Source organism: Hyla sarda, chromosome 1, assembly GCF_029499605.1.
Source record: "Hyla sarda isolate aHylSar1 chromosome 1, aHylSar1.hap1, whole genome shotgun sequence".
Taxonomy (NCBI): domain Eukaryota; kingdom Metazoa; phylum Chordata; class Amphibia; order Anura; family Hylidae; genus Hyla; species Hyla sarda.
This window is the reverse complement of record NC_079189.1, coordinates 319,528,308-319,546,883: the sequence shown is the minus strand read 5'-3', so window position 1 is coordinate 319,546,883 and position 18,576 is coordinate 319,528,308. Positions and strand designations below refer to the sequence as shown.

The window sequence follows — 18,576 nt, the reverse complement described above, 5'->3', positions numbered from 1 at the left end:
TATAAAAATGGTTTATTCAGCTTCTATAGCAAAAATTTTTATTAATGGGAAATGTACTAATACGATTTTTTTAAAAAGAGGTTCAAGACAGGGATGTCCGCTATCACCTTTATTATTTGCACTCTTTATAGAGCCACTAGCAGCTATGGTTAGGAACACAGAAGTCTTTCAAGGGTTTGGGATACAAGGGGATAGAGAAAGAATGTTATTATATGCCGATGATGTGCTTTTGTTTGTTAGGAATCCGGTAGAGAAAGTACAGGAAGTGATTAGGTTAGTGGAAAAATTTGGATATTTCTCAGGAATGAAAATTAATTGGCAGAAGTCCGGTCTCATGCCTTTGGATGTAGAAATTGAGGTCCCTATTGGCCCTGTAAAAGTACAAAGACTTAATGATAGTTTGGAATATCTGGATGGTAAGATTTCTAGCGCTGTCTTGGATTTTGAGAGATTAAATTTGGTACCTCTGATGGAGAAGGTAAGGGGAAAGGTAAATACATGGAGGAAAATGAGATTGGGAATGGCAGATAGAATAGGACTGCTGAGAATGGTATTACTCCCCATGATAACACACTAATTGAGAGCTTCTCCCATATGGATTAATAAGACTTGGTTTAAAAAATTGGAAAGTATATTAAACAGTCTTATATGGGGTGGAAAAAGAGTCAGGATCAAGAGTCAGTATTTGTACCACCCCTTAGAGGAAGGAGGGCTGGGTCTCCCTAATTTTCATCAATACTTCATAGCATCCCAATTAACATTGGTTATTCAAGAGCAACAAACATTGTTGGATTATCTGGAAAGGGGGTGTAAGAAATATGGGTCCATATGGGAGTGGTTGGAGAGTGGGAGTTTGAAGAAGGGTGTAGAAGAGGAGAACATAGCTAAAGAATTATTGGTACAAGTATGGGATAGTATGAAGTCAGCAACAGGGATAATGAATAGTGTGTGGTGTACCCCCTTATGGGAAAATGAGAACTTCCCAGAAATAAAGAAAATTGCAGAATATGTGAATTGGGAAGATAAAGGAATTAGGTTGTTAGAGCAGGTTTGCACAAATGGGAAAATAATAGATTGGGAGTGTTTGAGAGAACGCTTTAATCTAAAAAATACTAACTACTTCGGTTATGTACAGTTAAAAGACGCTTTGGGACAAGAAGAACCGAAAGGGAAATTAAAGGTAGGGTGTTGTCACATTACAGAATATATTAAAAGTGCACAGGGGGGGGGGGGGGGGGGGGGGGGGAGAAAATAATGAGTACTTTATATAAAATGTTAGGTCAGAAGGGTTGGGAGGACGTAGTCAAACGGTTAGGACAGGCACTTGATATAGGTGGAATTTTAGAAGAAGAGTGGAAACTGGTGTTAAAGAATATCAGAAAAACAACGATCAATGCAAATAATAGGGTGTCTTTTTTGATGTTAGTATATCGGGCACAGTACTCACCGCAATTTTTGTATAAAATTAATGTTAGGCAAAATGCACAATGGTTTGAGGGAAGTAATTGCTTACATATGATATGAAATTGCACGAAGTTGCTAAAATTTTGGGGTGTAGGGTTTGAAACTATTAAAGCTAGAATAGATGTGTTATTGCTCTTTGAACCTAAGGTCGCAATTTATGGACTAGGAACAATGGGAACGAAGCATACTGATCTTATACTTGGAGTATTAGGAGTGGCAAAGAATTTGATTCTTAGGAAATGGTTGGCCCCAGCGGTTCCATCAAGGGAAGAATGGTTAGGAGGTATAAATAAGGTTAGAATTTATGAGTTGTTGTGGTTCAAGGACAGTGAAAGAAATAAAAAAAATCAAGAATAAATGGCTACCCTGGGAGAAAGGAGAAAGCAGATAGTGAAAAGGAGAAAAGAGTATGAGAGGAGTAGGGAAAGGAAGGAAGTCAATGGATTTCGGGCAGGCTGTCTTAAGGGGAGGGAAGGAAAAGGGAGGGGGTGTTTTTTTTTTTTTGTGATAATGATGTAAGCATTAATGGATTTTGTATATATTAAATTTCTTTAAATAAAAAAAAAGCGAAGAAAAATAAATAAATAAATAAAGTGACCCCTAATAGTAGCTTTATGGGCACACCATAACGTAGAATATGCTACTTCACCCTTATCGTTATTTAAAAAATATGCCTTTATGGCCTCTAATGTACTAGGTAGGTATTCTGGATGTTGAAATACATGGGTATTAAGGCGCCATACCCTATCATATGAAAAAAAAAATTATTCTATAAGAGAAAGAAAAATCGGGCAGTGGTCTGACCAGGAAAGTAAACCTATAGAGGTGTCTTTTACTCTATGAATATTATTTTTTCCACCAAAAAAAAATAAATTCTCGAGTACATGTGGTGATGGGGTGAGTAAAATGTATAATCCCTCTCCCCAGGGTGCTGTGTGCGCCAGGGATCTAGTAGTTGATAACGAGCCAGAGTTCTAGCATAGGGAGTTGGTTCTAGTTTATTCCCTCCTGTAGTTGTGTCCATTGATGGCCAAACTGCCATGTTGTAATCACCCACCATCACCAACATAACTTTTTTAACCTTTTGAGTTCTTTTCAATTCCTTTTTTATAAACCTATGCTGTTTATTATTTGGACTATAAAGGGCAACTAGTGTATAATCTAAATTATTAATTGTACATACCAAGATAATGTAACGTCCTTCCTCATCAATTACCTGTGAATGGATTTTCCCTACCAAAGTATCTCCCAGAAAAATAGATACCCCTCTCTTTTTCCCCCACAGCCGGAGAGGAAATTATTAACGGAAAAGCTCTCTGCTGAACTCGGAACAAGTCTTTTGCATTAAGATGAGTCTCTTGTATACAGTATAGATCAGCCTTAAAACAGTTAAAGAGTACCTGTCATCAACAAAAACTTTTAATATGTTGTTCATAATCATTAATAAAGAGATATTGTAATATATCTTCATTTAAAAATATTAATATTTATACCAGTTTTTTCATTTTATACTTTTGGCCACTAGGGGTCACTCTTCTATGCCTGGTCTGCAGGCAGCTTCCTATGCTTTTCATAGTAAGTGTACAGCTTTTAGGACTAATGCTGAAGGGCTCTGGTCCTTCCACCGGAAGTTCAGTACTCTCAGCTCAGGACTCGCTCCCAGCCTGTGAGCTACAAGCCTGCACATGCCTCTCATATAACAGCCAGTCACCTCCCCCTCCCCCCCTGCTCTGTGTTCTCCCTGCCCCTCACCACACATTATCTTATACATTGTATTATCTCACTGCACTCCCTGCTCTGTGTGCCCCCCCCCCCCCCCCCCCCCCGCCCTGACATTCATCTTAATCACTGCCTCTGTAATTGCTCCCTCAGCCCCTGGTTCTCAGCATTGACTTTTTAGTGCAGAGAGACACAGGAGAGAGAGAGAGACAGAGGCTGCCATCCCTCACCTGTACTTAGTCTGTATGCACACTGCAGAGCAGTGTTTCCCAACCAGGGTGCATCCAAGCTGCTGCAAAACTACAACTCCCAGCATGTCTGGACAGCTGTTGGCTGTCTGGGCATGCTGGGAGTTGTAGTTTTGCAACAGCTGGAGGTGCCCTGGTTGGGAAACACTGCTGCAGAGGGAGAGCAGCATACAGGAAGACTGGCAGAAGCAGAGCCCCAGCCCGGCTTCATGTGACATCATGCCTACTGGGACCCGCCTCCTTCCACCCCTCAGAAAGATAGTGCTCCTGAGCTAATGAAGAGGGATAAAAAAAGGTATTTCTACAGCGTTTTAAAACCTCAATAAACACAGGGATAGGCATAGTTAGAGAAAGGGACAGATGGGAAGTGGGATCAGGGAAAATTTAGATGATGACAGGTACTCTTTAAAGCTTTCCACACCCTTTTCCTATGGATTCTCTCTCTGATATGGCAGCTACCACACATGTATTCATAATAACTTCTGTTAAAGCTCTATTGATCTTGTCATAACTACCAGAGTAGCAGGCAAATAATTACTATGGGGCCAAAAACTAAGTTGGGCTGTTTCCACTCATACAGTATATATAAGGTGTAGTGCAGTGTTTCCCAACCAGGGTGCCTCCAGATGTTGCAAAACTACAACTCCCAGCATGCCTGGACAGCCTTTGGCTGTCCAGGCATTCTGGGAGTTGTAGTTTTGCAACACCTGGAGGCACCCTGGTTAGGAAACACTGGTGTAGTGAGTTATGACTATGCACAATGTCAAATTGACAATGTCAACTGTGACATTACTTTGTACATTTTCCATTTTGCATAAGGGAGAACAAAATATTCACATGCTTTCTTTTCTGAAATTACTGAGGTCATGGTGCTATGGGGCTCTGGGATTGCTTGTTATGTTCCTGGGGAGAATGTGTGCACTGAGCTCCCCAAGAGCCAAATTATCGGATAGTGGCAAAAGGGGATCAGAGGGAGGGGGGAATAATGGCACAAGGGGATTAAGATGGGGGGAGATAGTGGCAAAAGGGGATCAGAGGGAGGGTGGAAGAATGGCACAAGGGGATAAAGATGAAGGGGGGAACAATGGCACAAGGGGATTAAGATGGAGGGGTATAATTATCCCCCCCCCTCCATCTTAATGTCATTTTGCCATTATCCCTCCCCTCTCCCCTCCATCTTATTGCCCTTGTGCCATTATTTCTCTCTCCCCCCCCATCCCCCTGGGCTAATATATACATACATAAAATACATACAATAACACCCCTCCCTCCCATACAGTTAATTTTCACATTTTTTTTTTTTTACATTACCCCGCCTGTTCGGGTAAACCGCGCGTCCCGTCCCCGGAGTCCTGTTCGGCAGGCCGCACTGATGGGTGACGTCCTCCTGCGCTGTGCGGCACCTCCGTGCAATGTCGGGGGACCCGCCAGCTCCAGTAAAGTAGCTGCGGCTGAACTTTATAGAGAGCTGCCGTGGCCATTCCCTGCTCTGCGCTGACAAATACTGGCCAATGCATGGCCAGTATTTGTCAGTGCATCTGCGTACCCCCGCACAACCGGTGGCGTACCCCTAGGGGTACGCGTACCACCGGTATAGAACCCTTGGGATATGGGACCTGCAAATGAGTGCAAAACACCCCTGTACAAAAATATTTACTGTAGCTAAAAACTGATGTGGATTTCATACACATACTCTCTGATATAGATACATTGGTCGGCATTTATCATTGTGTTTTTTGTCCATCTATATTTGGTGCTATTTTTGCGCAAGTGTCCTTTTTTGTGCCTTTTGGTTCACAAATTTCTGCTGATTATGAGTTGTAATCCACTGATTTTGGCAATACGCATGATATGGACTGTGATTTTGGAACTGGGTTGTGTGAAAAGGACAAAACCACAAATAATCTCTAAAACTACACAAGCCCAGACTTAGCTTAGCTTTTTGGTGTATGTGAAGAGTGAAATTTCAGAAAATGTGACCTGCACAAAATTTATCAAATGCTCTGTTACCATTTAATAAATCTGGTTCTCCAATACATTATCAGCACACAAAGAAAAGGTGTAAAAAAATGCTTCACTTAGGCTGCATTCACACCTCGTGTTTTACATACGGGTGCCGGATCTGGCTGGGGGAGGGGAAAAACGGGCACTCCCGTACCCCAGCCGGATCAGCCTGTGACTCCATTTACTTTAATGAGCCGACCGGAGTCAAACGGTGACTCCGGTTGGCTCAGTTTTGACCCATATCCGATTTTGGACTGGACCTAAAACCATAGTATACTACGGTTTTAGGTCCGGTCAGGAAACCGCATACGGGTAAAAACTGAGCCAACCAGAGTCACCGTTTGATTCCGGTCGGCTCATTAAAGTAAATGGAGTCACGGGCTGATCCGGCTAGGGTACGGGAGTGCACGGTTTTCCCCTCCCCCAGTCGGATCCGGCACCCGTATGTAAAAAACGAGATGTGAATGCAGCCTAACACCTATAATGATCAGGGGTGTGGAAATTTAATTAAATAAAAAAAAAAACTACTTGTCCACAGGACTAAAATGGAGCAAAATCTACTTGTCCCTCATGACGATCCACTTGTCCGGGCCAATATTCGCTTTCACAACTTTCGTTTTTTTCCCCCCTCTCCCTATAATAGCCATAACTACCTACTATAATGATACCTTTTAATTTTTTTCATAACATATACTCTGAAACAAAAAAAAAAAAAATATATATATATATATATATTGGTGAAATCAAATTGAAATAGTAAAAATAAATTTAGCAAATTTGGCGGCTTTCTTTTCTACACCATTTAGCTTGTGGTTGAGCTAACATGTTGTTTTGATACTTTAGGCCGGCCTGATTACAACAATACCAGATTTGTATAGTTTCCGTCATGTTTTACTAATTTAAAAATACCGTATTTTTCGCCGTATAAGACACACTTTTTCTTCCCCAAAACTGGGGTCGGTCCCGGCGGCTAATACAGGACATCACCGATCGCGGTGATGCCCTGTATTAACCCTTCAGATGTGGCGATCAAAGGTGACCGCCGCGTCTGAAGCGAAAGGGACACTAACCCGGCTGCTCGGTCGGGCTGTTCGGGACCGCCGCGGTGAAATCACGGCGTCCCGAACAGCTTACCGGACACCGGGAGGGACCTTACCTGCCTCCTCGGTGTCTGCTCCGTGCCGGGATCCCCTGCATGGCCGGCGCTCTCCTTCGACGTCATCACGTCGTCGCGCACGCCGTCCCGTCATCCAATAGGAGCGGCGTACGTAGCGACGTGATGACGGCAACGGAGAGCGTGGATCGTGGGGAAGAAGACGTCCGGAGCATCGGGGACACCACGGGGACGAGCGATGAAGCGACATACAGGGCAGCGGTGACGGGTCCGGAGCAGCGGGGACAACGGCTGTCCGGGCATGCTGGGAGTTGTAGTTTTGCAACATCTAGAGGTCCGCAGGTTGAAGTTCACTGTTGGGTTGAGAATCTTTTTTTTTCTAGATTTTGCACCTTTAAAATTGGGTGCGTCTTATATGCCAGTGCGTCCTATAGGGCGAAAAATACGGTAAACCTGGACTTTTCCCCCCAAAATTTTTATTGCCATTTTCTGACCCCTGTAGCTTTTTTTTGTTTCGCATACCAGGCTGTATGAGGGCTCATTTTTTGCTCCATCATCTGTTTTTTTTATCGGTACCATTTTGGTATTGATCTGACTTTGAAAATCGCTTTTAACTTCTTTTCTGGGATATTATAAAAATTGCAATTCTGTGGTTTGGTATTTTTTTTTTTTACATTAACGTCATTTACCGTACGGGATACATAATGTAAAATTTTAATAGCTCGTACAATTACGCACGCAGCGATACTAAATATGTTTATTTTTATTATGTTTACATGTTTTTATGTAGGAAAAGGGGGTGATTAGAACTTTTAATATGGAAGGGGTTAATTTGTCTCTTTTAAACTTTTATTAAGACATTTATTTATTTATTTTTTACATTTTATTAGCCCCTTAGGGGACTTTGAGGAGGAATCATTAGATTCCTCATACAGATCAATGGAGGTCCATAGAGCTCCATTGATCTGTGTGCTCTGCGATCCATAAATAGGGCCTAGTCCAGCCAGGATCTATCAATGACAGAGCCATGGACACCAGAGAAGCAGAGGTTAAGCCTTCCGGCTACCTTTATAGTGGGGGTGGGGGGGGGGGATGGTCGGTCCACCCACTAGCCCACCAGGGAGCATTCAGATGTCCCTTTAGACGCTGCTGTCAGCTCTGAGAGCGGCAATCTAAAGGGTTAATAGCCAGCGGCGGCGATCGCTGCATGCTGGCTATTAGCGGCAGCCCCTGGCTACTGAAATCAGCCGGGGGCTGCAGAGTATGGAGCGAGCACGAGTCAGGAGCCCGCTTCATACACCCCTCTGAGCGCTACCATGCTTGTCAGGTCCAGCCCTGCTTGCCCAAAAGCAGGGCTAAGGGCCTGAAAAATTCACCTCGGAACTGCTGCCTGGCATCGGGCGATAGGAATACCACATCCCTGAATGATGAATGCCCCCCATTATTGTGTGGGTATATGACTGTCATGTAAAATGTGTTTATGTCACAGAGGATGGTCATCAGTGGTGGAAGGTTAGAGGTGGAGGAAGGTTAAAATTTTTAACCCCTTTATGGTGGCTATTTATTTCGGGTCCATCACATACATTTTCGTCTGTCCATGCATCTGCAAGATCAGCAGCAGGAGTTACATTTTTATTTTCCCACGTCTGGGAGGGATAACATGCTTTTTATTTTTGTTTTCCCAGCATTCTTCTGTATGCAGATTACATATGATAGATTTTTTTTTATTAGCAGTCATCAGCATTAAGAGAAATGCTGGGAGCATACAAATCATATTCTCCCAGCATGCTCCCACATGTCACAGGACGGCTTGTGATGTCACACGCCACAAATTATTTGGAAGAAGGAAACTTCTTGCATGTAAGTCTCATTGCTAAATGCCATGTTAAATTATGTGCTTGGTTATGCTGATGCTATAAATGGAGGCACTGCACTTGTGCTATTAATGAGTGCAGACTGGATGCCAATACATGTGTTTTTGTCTTTCTGTACTTTATTAGGCCATTATTAATTTGCACAAAACTACAGTGTTATTTGTAGGTACAGTATGGTGGTAATAGTTACATGTGCAATATCACTGACCATTAAAGGGGTACTCCGGCCCTTAGACATATTTTCCCCTATTCAAAGGTTAGGGGATAAGATGTCTGATCGCGGGGAGCCATCACGCCCCTTCCCATAGACTTGCATTGCGGGGGCGGGGCAGAGTCATGACGTCACGATACTTTGGCTCCCGTAGTCGTGACGTGGCAGACTTGGAGGCTGCAGCGCTGTGTGCAGTTCCCACAGGTGGGTGCTGCATGAGAGATTGTGGGGGTCCCCAGCGGCGGGACCCCCTGCCATCAGACATCTTATCCCCTATCCTTTGGATAGGGGATAAGATGTCTTAGTGCCAGAGTACCCCTTTAAGTGCACGTCTATCTGTATGGGTACATTCGTTGCACATGAATTACAATAACCATAAACACCACAACCTCCTTTAAGTCCTGCTTTGGGATACATGTTACACAACATTAAAACCTTACCTATTCCTTTTTGAGGTAAGGAAGACCGATATTCATTCAAGTGTTGCATATAAGGTTTTTGAGCATTTACTTCATAATATCTGATATTCCCCTCTCCCTATGGAAAAATAACAATTACTTAGATCATTGTGAAGTTATATTGTTTGGTGTAAAGAAGATACATAAACACTTACCTTGCCCACTAAATACAGCATATTTGTGTCATTGTCAAAAAAAGGAAAAAGTACACCCGAGGAACCATCTAAGTCCTCTTGATGTAAAGGCACGGATAGGTCATCCTAAAACAAACATATATGCAATTGTGAGCATAGAGACAAATTTATACTTTACACAGTATTTTATATAGCATAAAACATACAAAAATATATTTAACTCCTTCAGGACTCAGCCCATTTGGGCTTTAAATGGGTACTCAAGTGAAAACTTCTTTTTTATTTAATTTTTTATTTTTTTTAATCAACTGGTGCCAGAAAGTTAAACAGATTTGTAAATTATTTCAATTAAAAAAATCTTAATCCTTCCAGTACTTATTAGCTGCTGAATACTACAGTGGAAATTATTTTCCGTTTCAAACACAGAGCTGTCTGCTGACATCATGAGCACAGTGCTCTCTGCTGACATCTCTGTCCATTTAAGGAACTGTCCAGAGTAGGAGAAAATCCCCATAGCAAACATATGCTGTTCTGGACAGTTCCTAAAATGGACAGAGATGTCAGCAGAGAGCACTGTGCTCATGATGTCAGCAGAGAGCTCTGTGTTCCAAAAAGAAAAGAATTTCCGCTGTAGTATTCAGCAGATAATAAGTACTGGAAGGATTAAGATTTTGGAAGGATTAAGATTTTTTAATAGAAGTAATTTACAAATCTAGAGCAAGTAGAAAAAGTATAAGTCCGGCACTGCTATGCAGGTGAAGGCAGTTTACTGGGTAATGTGGTATCCGCTTTCTCAGGTGTGGATAGAGACTAGACGGTGTGTGCTATGTCGGGGTGCTGGTTGAGGAAAGCACATATAGCTTGACACAATCGGAACAATGTAGAAAAAACCGCACTCACCCGATCAACGTGCACAGATTTCTTTATTCCGTTTAACATAAGCGTGGAACACAGAAGGACTAGTGGTCGGCAGGGACGCCAGGGAACAGGAGGTGTAGTTACAGCTGTTTCACGGGAACACAGCCCGCTTCGTCAGACTACGCCCTCTGATTGCGCGTCGCAGGTTATATACACACTCACGGTTACGTCAGCAGGGAAGCGTTACACACAGGTAAGTGATTTAAAACCTTAGAAAAGTAGAAAAATCTTTAAAATCAACACCCTCTACAAAAATCTATGACATATATGGACTTCTATTTATAGAAATACACTAAAATCTAGCTTATCATTGAGTCCAAAATTACCTTCATCCTGCGCACAGATGCCCAAGGTAATTTTGGACTCAATGATAAGCTAGATTTTAGTGTATTTCTATAAATAGAAGTCCATATATGTCATAGATTTTTGTAGAGGGTGTTGATTTTAAAGATTTTTCTACTTTTCTAAGGTTTTAAATCACTTACCTGTGTGTAACGCTTCCCTGCTGACGTAACCGTGAGTGTGTATATAACCTGCGACGCGCAATCAGAGGGCGTAGTCTGACGAAGCGGGCTGTGTTCCCGTGAAACAGCTGTAACTACACCTCCTGTTCCCTGGCGTCCCTGCCGACCACTAGTCCTTCTGTGTTCCACGTTTATGTTCAACGGAATAAAGAAATCTGTGCACGTTGAACGGGTGAGTGCGGTTTTTTCTACATTGTTCTAATTTACAAATCTGTTTAACTTTCTGGCACCAGTTAATTAAAAAAAAAAAGTTTTCCACCAAAGTACCCCTTTAAAGACTCCGGTCCTTGCCTTCTAAAAATCATAATTCTTTTATAATTTTATCCACAGACTAGTATGAGGGCTTGTTTTTTGCGCGACCTGTTGTCCTTTGTAATGACATCACTCATTTTACCATTAAGTGTATGGTGTAACCCAAAAAATACAATTTGTTTGGGGAAATTGATAAGAAAACCACAATTTTGCAAATTTTGAAGGTTTCGTTTTCATGCTGTACACCCTACGGTAAAATAGACCTGTTTTCTTTATTCTGTGGGTCAATACAATTAAAATGATACCCATGTTATATGCTTTTCTGTTATTGTACTGCTTAAAAAAAAATCGCTTACCTTTTTACCAAAATAGTGCATTTAAAATCCCTCTAATTTGCTGACCTCTAACTTTTTCATTTTTCTGTATAAGCGGCGGTATGAGGGCTCATTTTTGCGCCGTGATCTGTAATTTTTTTTATACCACATTTGCATATTTAAAACTTTTAATACATTTTTTATAAATTTATTTGGGAATAAAAGGTTATAAAAAAGCAGCAATTTTTGACTTTTTTTTTTTTTTTTACGTTCACGCCGTTCCCCCGTACAGGATAATTAACATTATATTTTGATAGTTTGGATATTTACGCACTCGGCAATACCAAATATGTTTATTAAAAAAGTAATTTTTACACTTTTTGTAAAATGGGGAAAAAGGGACAATTAACATTTTTATTGGGGGAGGGGATTTTTCTAAAAAATGTTTTCCTTTTATTTTTACACTTTAACGCCTTAAGGACGCAGACAATTTTATTTTTAAGTTTTCGTTTTTTTCCTCCTCACCTTCAAAAAATCATAACTCTTTTATATTTTCATCCACAGACTAGTATGAGGGCTTCTTTTTTGCACGACCAGTTGTCCATTGTAATGCCATCACTCACTTTACCATAAAATGTATGGCGCAACCCAAAAAATACTATTTGTGTGGTGAAATTTTAAAGAAAGCCGCAATTTTGCTAATTTTGGAAGGTTTTGTTTTCACGCCGTACAATTTACGGTAAAAATTACGTGTTCTTTATTCTCTGGGTCAATACGATTAAAATGATACCCGTGATAATGTACTTTTCTATTACTGTTGCGCTTAACCCCTTAAGGACCGGGGTTTTTTCCGTTTTTTGTACTTTCGTTTTTTGCTCCTTGCCTTTAAAAAATCATAACTCTTTCAATTTTGCACCTAAAAATCCATATGATTGCTTATTTTTTGCGCCACCAATTCTACTTTGTAATGACATCAGTCATTTTGCCCAAAAATCTGCGGTGAAACGGAAAAAAATCATTGTGAGTCAAAATTGAAAAAAAAAACGCAGTTTTGTAACTTTTGGGGGCTTCCGTTTCTACGTAGTACATTTTACGGTAAAAGGGTTAATAGCGCGCGGCACCGCGATCAATGCCACGCGCTATTAGCGGCGGGTCCCGGCATCACTATGACGCCGGGCCCGCCATGATATGATGCGGGGTCACCGTGGGACCCCGCATTATAACACGGGAGCGGGACCAATGTTAAAAAAAATCGCAAACATTTTAACCAAATTAGTATGTTTAAAATCCCCCTATTTTGAAGACCTATAACTTTTTCATTTTTCCGTATAAGCAGCGGTATGAGGGCTAATTTTTTGCGCCGTGATCTGTACTTTTTATTGATACCATATTTGCTTATATAAAACTTTTAATCCATTTTTTATTAATTTTTTGGGGAATACCATGTTATAAAAAAGCAGCTATTTTGGATTTTTTTTTTACATTCATGCTGTTCACTGTACAGTATCATTAACATTTTATTTTAATAGTTCAGATGGCGATGCCATATATGTATACAAAATATTTTTTTTAACACTTTTTGGGGGTAAAATCGGGAAAATGGGACAATTTACGTTTTTATTTGGGGAGGGTTTTTTTCAAAATGTTTTTACTTTATTTTTTTTTACTTTTATTTTTACACTTTAATAGTCCCCATAGGGGACTATTTATAGCAATCATTGGATTGCTAATCCTGTTCAGTGCTATGTATAGGACATAGCACTGCTCAGTGTTATCTGTCATCTTCTGCGCTGGTCTGCGGGAAGGCAGCGCTGCAGGCGATCCGATCATCCATTTTAATGACCACGATGCTGCAGATGCCGTGATCTGTATTGATCACGGCATCTGAGGGGGTTAACGGCGGACATCCGTGGGATCGCGGATGTCCCCCATTACGGGCGGGTCCCTGGCTGCGATCAGCAGCCGGGACCTGCCACTCATGATCCGGGCATCGCTCCGATGCTCGCGGTTATGTTTAGGACGTAAATGTACGTCCTGGTGCGTTAAGTACCACCTCACCAGGACGTACATTTACGTCCTACGTCGTTAAGGGGTTAATAGTCCCCATAGGGGACTATTTATAGCAGTCATTTGATTGCTAATACTGTTCAGTGCTATGCATAGGGCATAGCACTGATCAGTACTATTGGTGATCTTCTGCTCTGGTCTGCTCGATCTCAGACCAGAGCAGAAGACACCGGAAGACGGACGGAGGCAGGTGAGGGGACCTCCGTCCGCCAATGCAGATCATGCATTTTTCTGACCGTACTCTGTATTGATCACGGCATCTGAGGGGTTATTGGCAGACATCCGCGCGATCGCGGATGTCGGCCATTACTGGCGGGTCCCTGGCTGCTATCAGCAGCCGGGAACTGCCGCACATGACCCGAGCATCTCTCCGATGCTCGCGGTCATGTACAGGACGAAAATGTACGTCCTGGTGCGTTAAGTACCACCACATCAGGACGTACATTTACATCCTGCATCATTAAGGGGTTAAGTAGGCATGTCTGCTTAAATTTAGGATTTCTAAGTGTGTATTTAGCTTTTAAACTGACCGTTTAAAGGGTTATCCAGGAATCGAAAAACAGAGATAATTTCTTTCAAAGACCACTCCTTGTCTGTCTCCAGTTTGGATGTGGTTCCGCAGCTCAGTTCCATTGAAGTGAATGGAGCCAAGTTGTAATACCACACCAAAAGTGGAGACAGACAGGGATATTCGATTCCTGGATAACCCCTTTAAAGGTTTACACATGGCTCTGCTCTAGATGTACTTGCCATGTGGTATAAACAAACTAGCTACAGACTTGTATTGATCAATTGCAATACATCAAGTTATTAAGCTAGTTATAATGATTTGCCACCACTAGAGGTCTCCAGTAGTACAACGTATGCAGGTATAGTTATTCTGTTCACAATGCATTTACTTCATATTTTAAAGAAAAACTGCCCAAATATTTTCCCACGCCTGTTGGCCACAAAGCACAAAAGTCTATACAGAGTGGTAAACGTTTTCATCTCTAGGACACTGTGCAGGGAAGGACGGGGAGGGCAGTCATTGCATATAAAAAGCTGTGTCACCATATACTGTGCCACCCTGATGCAGGCCAAGAGAACTACAGTTAGTATATGTGTAACATGTTTTCCTGGTGCACAGAATATTAAACTGGAGAGTTCGGAAGGCAAAATTACCAAATGTAACAACAATATAGATTGTAGTAATAGTCTCTATGTGCAAATAAAACATACATACTTAGATATATGCAGCAGGATGGTAAAGAGGTGTCAAATTGATTACTGGTACTGTGACAATTAAACACTGTTTTCCCTTGTATACCCTTGTCACTATAGGAAGGTTTTAATAAACTATGTACCGATGCTCTAATCTACCAAAGATTAAAGGGGTTATCCAAAACTTTTTTTTTATATATCAACTGGCTCCAGAAAGTTAAATAGATTTGTAAATTACTTCTATTAAAAAATCTTAATCCTTTCAGTACTTATGAAGTTGAGTTGTTCTTTTCTGTCTAAGTGCCCTCTGATGACACGTGTCTCGGGAACCGCCCAGTTTAGAAGTAAATCCCCATAGCAAACCTCTTCTACTCTGTGCAGTTCCCGAGACAAGCAGAGATGTCAGCAGAGAGCACTGTTGCCAGACAGAAAACAACAACTCAACTTCAGCAGCTGATAATTATTGAAAGAATTAAGATTTTTTAATAGAAGTAATTTACTAATCTGTTTAACTTTCTGGAGCCAGTTGATATAAAAAAAATAAAATAAAAGTTTTTTCCTGGAATACACCTTTAAGTACTCTTAATTTGGTCATACATACACAGGCAGATGTAGATAAAAAGTATCAAGTTGCAGCCACAACTAAAGCCACCAAGTCTCCTAGATCTTAACTGCCCAGGGAGTAGCCAAACAAGAGAAACATTATTATACAGTATACAGTAAAAGGGTAATACTTTTTGGATAGGCCTTAGACTTCAATAAGCTTAAAGGTGTCAACACATCAAGGATATATTTCATTGTTGTGTAAAGTAATGTTATTCTGGTCCTAGAGAGATTCAAAATTCTAGTCTTTTATCATGTGGATGATACATCTTAACACATACTTGATCCAAGAGGACAACTTGTCTGTTATTCCACCGAGATGTCCCCGTTGAGACCAGTTTCTTCATGTTTCCCAGAAACAAAACTTTGCTGGTTTTGTGATCCTTGCCATTAGATTCCTATAGTAGCAAAGAGTAGAAAATAATGATACTCTATAAACCAGCATAAGAACACATATTACAATAAAGAAAATATGAAAGCACTACAGACATACAGTAAATGTTCTGTTATGATAATGTGGGCATTAAATCTTATATGAACATTAAATCTTTGTAAGATGTGCATTTTCCTGTAAGATGACAGCACATTTTGCATGGATGATTCATGCGGTGGCCACATGTAGGCGTCATTTTGTTGCCTTCCAATGGCCAGCGCTATACTCTGTACGCAGGACCTCACAATACCAGGGCATGCACCCAAAATATCCCCACTCTATATAAAAAGCAGTGATTTATCTTCATGATATGGAGCAATAAAATGAATACACTACCTCTCAATTGTGTTTTTAGATACATTCAGTGGCAGACTGTGTTTTCTACTATAGTTTTTCGTATATTTAATTTCTGACTATATTCTATAGTTTAATGTATGTGAAACAAAAAAAAAAACAAAAAAAAAAATAGTAAACCCCATGTTCTGTTCATACAAGCCTCATGGCTTCAGTTTGTAACAGATCCATATGGTGACCAAAAGAACCCCAGTGTACAGGCAGCAGCGAGGGGAGTTTTCATGATACCAGAATTTGAACTTTGATATAATACTTTGTATTAAGGCTGGGCGGTATGACCAAATCAGCCTATCAGCCTATCAGCCGGCTTCTTACATGACAGTGGGAGCAGCCTATCACTGGCCGAGGCGGGACATCGCTCTGGCCGGTGATAGGCTGACGGCTGTCCGACGTTCCAGTCCCCAGCGTGAGGCCTACGTAGGCAAGTTAAAGTTTATTTTCTTTATCTTTTGCAGCCCGGGCATAGGGATACAGCGGACAGCAGTGGTCTCAAACCTGCGGACCTCCAGTTGTTGCAAAACTACAACTCCCAGCATGCCCGGACAGCCGTTGGCTGTCCGGGCATGCTGGGAGTTGTAGTTTTGCAACAGCTGGAGATCCGCAGGTTGGAGACCACTGGCGTACAGTGAGTTCCAGTGCCGGCGGCCCCCAACAAAGAGGAGGGCAGTGCTTGCGGGTGACATATGTGAGTAGTACCCCGCTGGGCTGATAATTAATTGGGGGGGGGGCAGAACAGCGCTGGCGGGTAACATGATTTGGTGGAGGGGAGCAGAACAGCGCAGGCGGGTCACATGTGATTAGTTCCCCGATGTGGGAACAGCGCAGCGCTGGGCTGATAATTAATTCCCAAGGGGGAGGGGCCAAACCGGTATTGCGGTATGGAAAAAATTAATATCATGCAGCCCAAAAATTTTGGTATTCGGTATGAACCGGTATACGGCCCAGCCCTACTTTGTATATTGTCACAAGTTTTCATGGTGCCTTCTTGCTCTTGGACACTACAGGGAAAAGTAGAACATGCCAAGCACTGGCCACTGCCTTATTCTCTTTAGTGTACAGGACCTTCTGCTTAACTGTGAATCAGCACATTATCAAGATCCAGGAAATCCATGGATTGTTTGCCCCTGCATAGTATCGATAACTTATCAAGATATCAATGCATTGTGTAACCCTAGTAGGGAATAGGGTAAGAAGGAAAAGCAAGTGGAATCCTTGGGTGTATAGCTAGCGGGTGGTCCCACTGAATAGAGCTCTAGTGAGACCACATTTGGAATACTGGGGAAATAAATGAAAAATGTCTAGCAGTCTAGTTGTCAGCCTGCCTATATGAGGATTCTTATAAATGAAAGCTGTGCATGTTGTAAAAAATTTAACTTTGTATACAATGTGCCAAATATATGTGTCATGCTTTTAGTCCAAAATAATTAGATGGTTGAAAAGTAGGGCAAATGTTAGTGCGCACAACCTACCAAAATTTTTACAGACAAGAAGGTGTAGATAGAAACCCTAATAATTAATGCGAGGAATCCCAAATAATTTTTTAGTTTGCCCAAAACAAATCTATTTCTGTAAAATAACTGCTTGCCATTTTGTTATAGTCTGTAGAGCTAATGGAATAATCAATAAGGGATTTGATTGACATTTATAGTACACCATGCCAGTCACTAGTGGTAATATGTTATAAAGTGCTAAACTGGCTTAATAAACATTAGACGCAAACATTAGGTGTAAACGCTTTTCATTTCCCTGGTGAGATATTTAAAGCCCCTTGTGAAAATGGTTATCACAATGACCTCGACACTAAGTGGAGCTAAAATTTGAAACAGAACTGGAACCTGGAAATTAGATTTTTTTTTCCTTTTAGGAATTAAACATCCCCATTCTGTCATGAATTATGTATTTTAAATCATACTTAAAGGGGTACTCCGGTGGAAAACTTTTTTTATCAACTGGTGCCAGAAAGTTAAACAGTCTGTAAATTACTTCTATTAAAGAATCTTAATCCTTCCAGTACTTATTTGCTGCTGAATACTACTTTGGTGTAGTGCATCCTCATTGTAAGCCTTGCCCAGTGGCAATAAAGTAGCAAGAATGAAGTAGAACTTTGGGTGCAGTGTCACTATTTTCTTTTGTGGAATAAATGCGCATACTGCACTCCAGACACAGGCACCGAGTGATCTACAGAGCGCACAGACCTGCAGGGTTAAATCCTAAGTCGGGAGTGGAGTGGTGCTGACTGCCGTATCTCAGGATTTTCTTATCTCATTATATGCCTTTATGAAATGTATTATTAGTGTATAACCATACATTGGGGAATTTTCACTTGAAAGAAGTTATTAAACGGGTACTCCAGTAAAAAAAACTTTTTTTTTTTAAATCAACTGGTGCCAGAAAGTTAAACATATTTGTAAATTACTTCTATTAAAACATATTACTCCTTCCAGTACTTATTAGCTGCTGAATACTACAGAGGAAATTATTTTCTTTTTGGACAAAGAGCTCTCTGCTGACATCATGACCACAGTGCTCTCTGCTGACATCTCTGCCCATTTTAAGAATTGTCCAGAGTAGGAGAAAATCCCCATAGCAAACATATGCTGCTCTGGACAGTTCCTAAAATGGACAGAGATGTCAGCAGAGAGCACTGTGCTCGTGATGTCAGCAGAGAGCTCTGTGTTCCAA

General features: G+C 41.2%; 1 protein-coding gene across 2 annotated transcripts in view; it reads right to left on the bottom strand.

The window, feature by feature from the left end:
* CORO2A (coronin 2A) overlaps positions 1 to 18,576 on the bottom strand; it is a 179,944-nt gene that overhangs the window by 32,058 nt on the left and 129,310 nt on the right. For both annotated transcript variants that reach the window (XM_056518821.1, XM_056518831.1), the window contains exons 6-8: positions 15,389 to 15,505; positions 9,248 to 9,352; positions 9,075 to 9,171 (exon numbers count right to left, since the gene is read on the bottom strand). In XM_056518821.1, the coding sequence (XP_056374796.1) occupies positions 9,075 to 9,171; positions 9,248 to 9,352; positions 15,389 to 15,505 (319 nt within the window). The remainder of the gene's footprint in view (positions 1 to 9,074; positions 9,172 to 9,247; positions 9,353 to 15,388; positions 15,506 to 18,576) is intronic.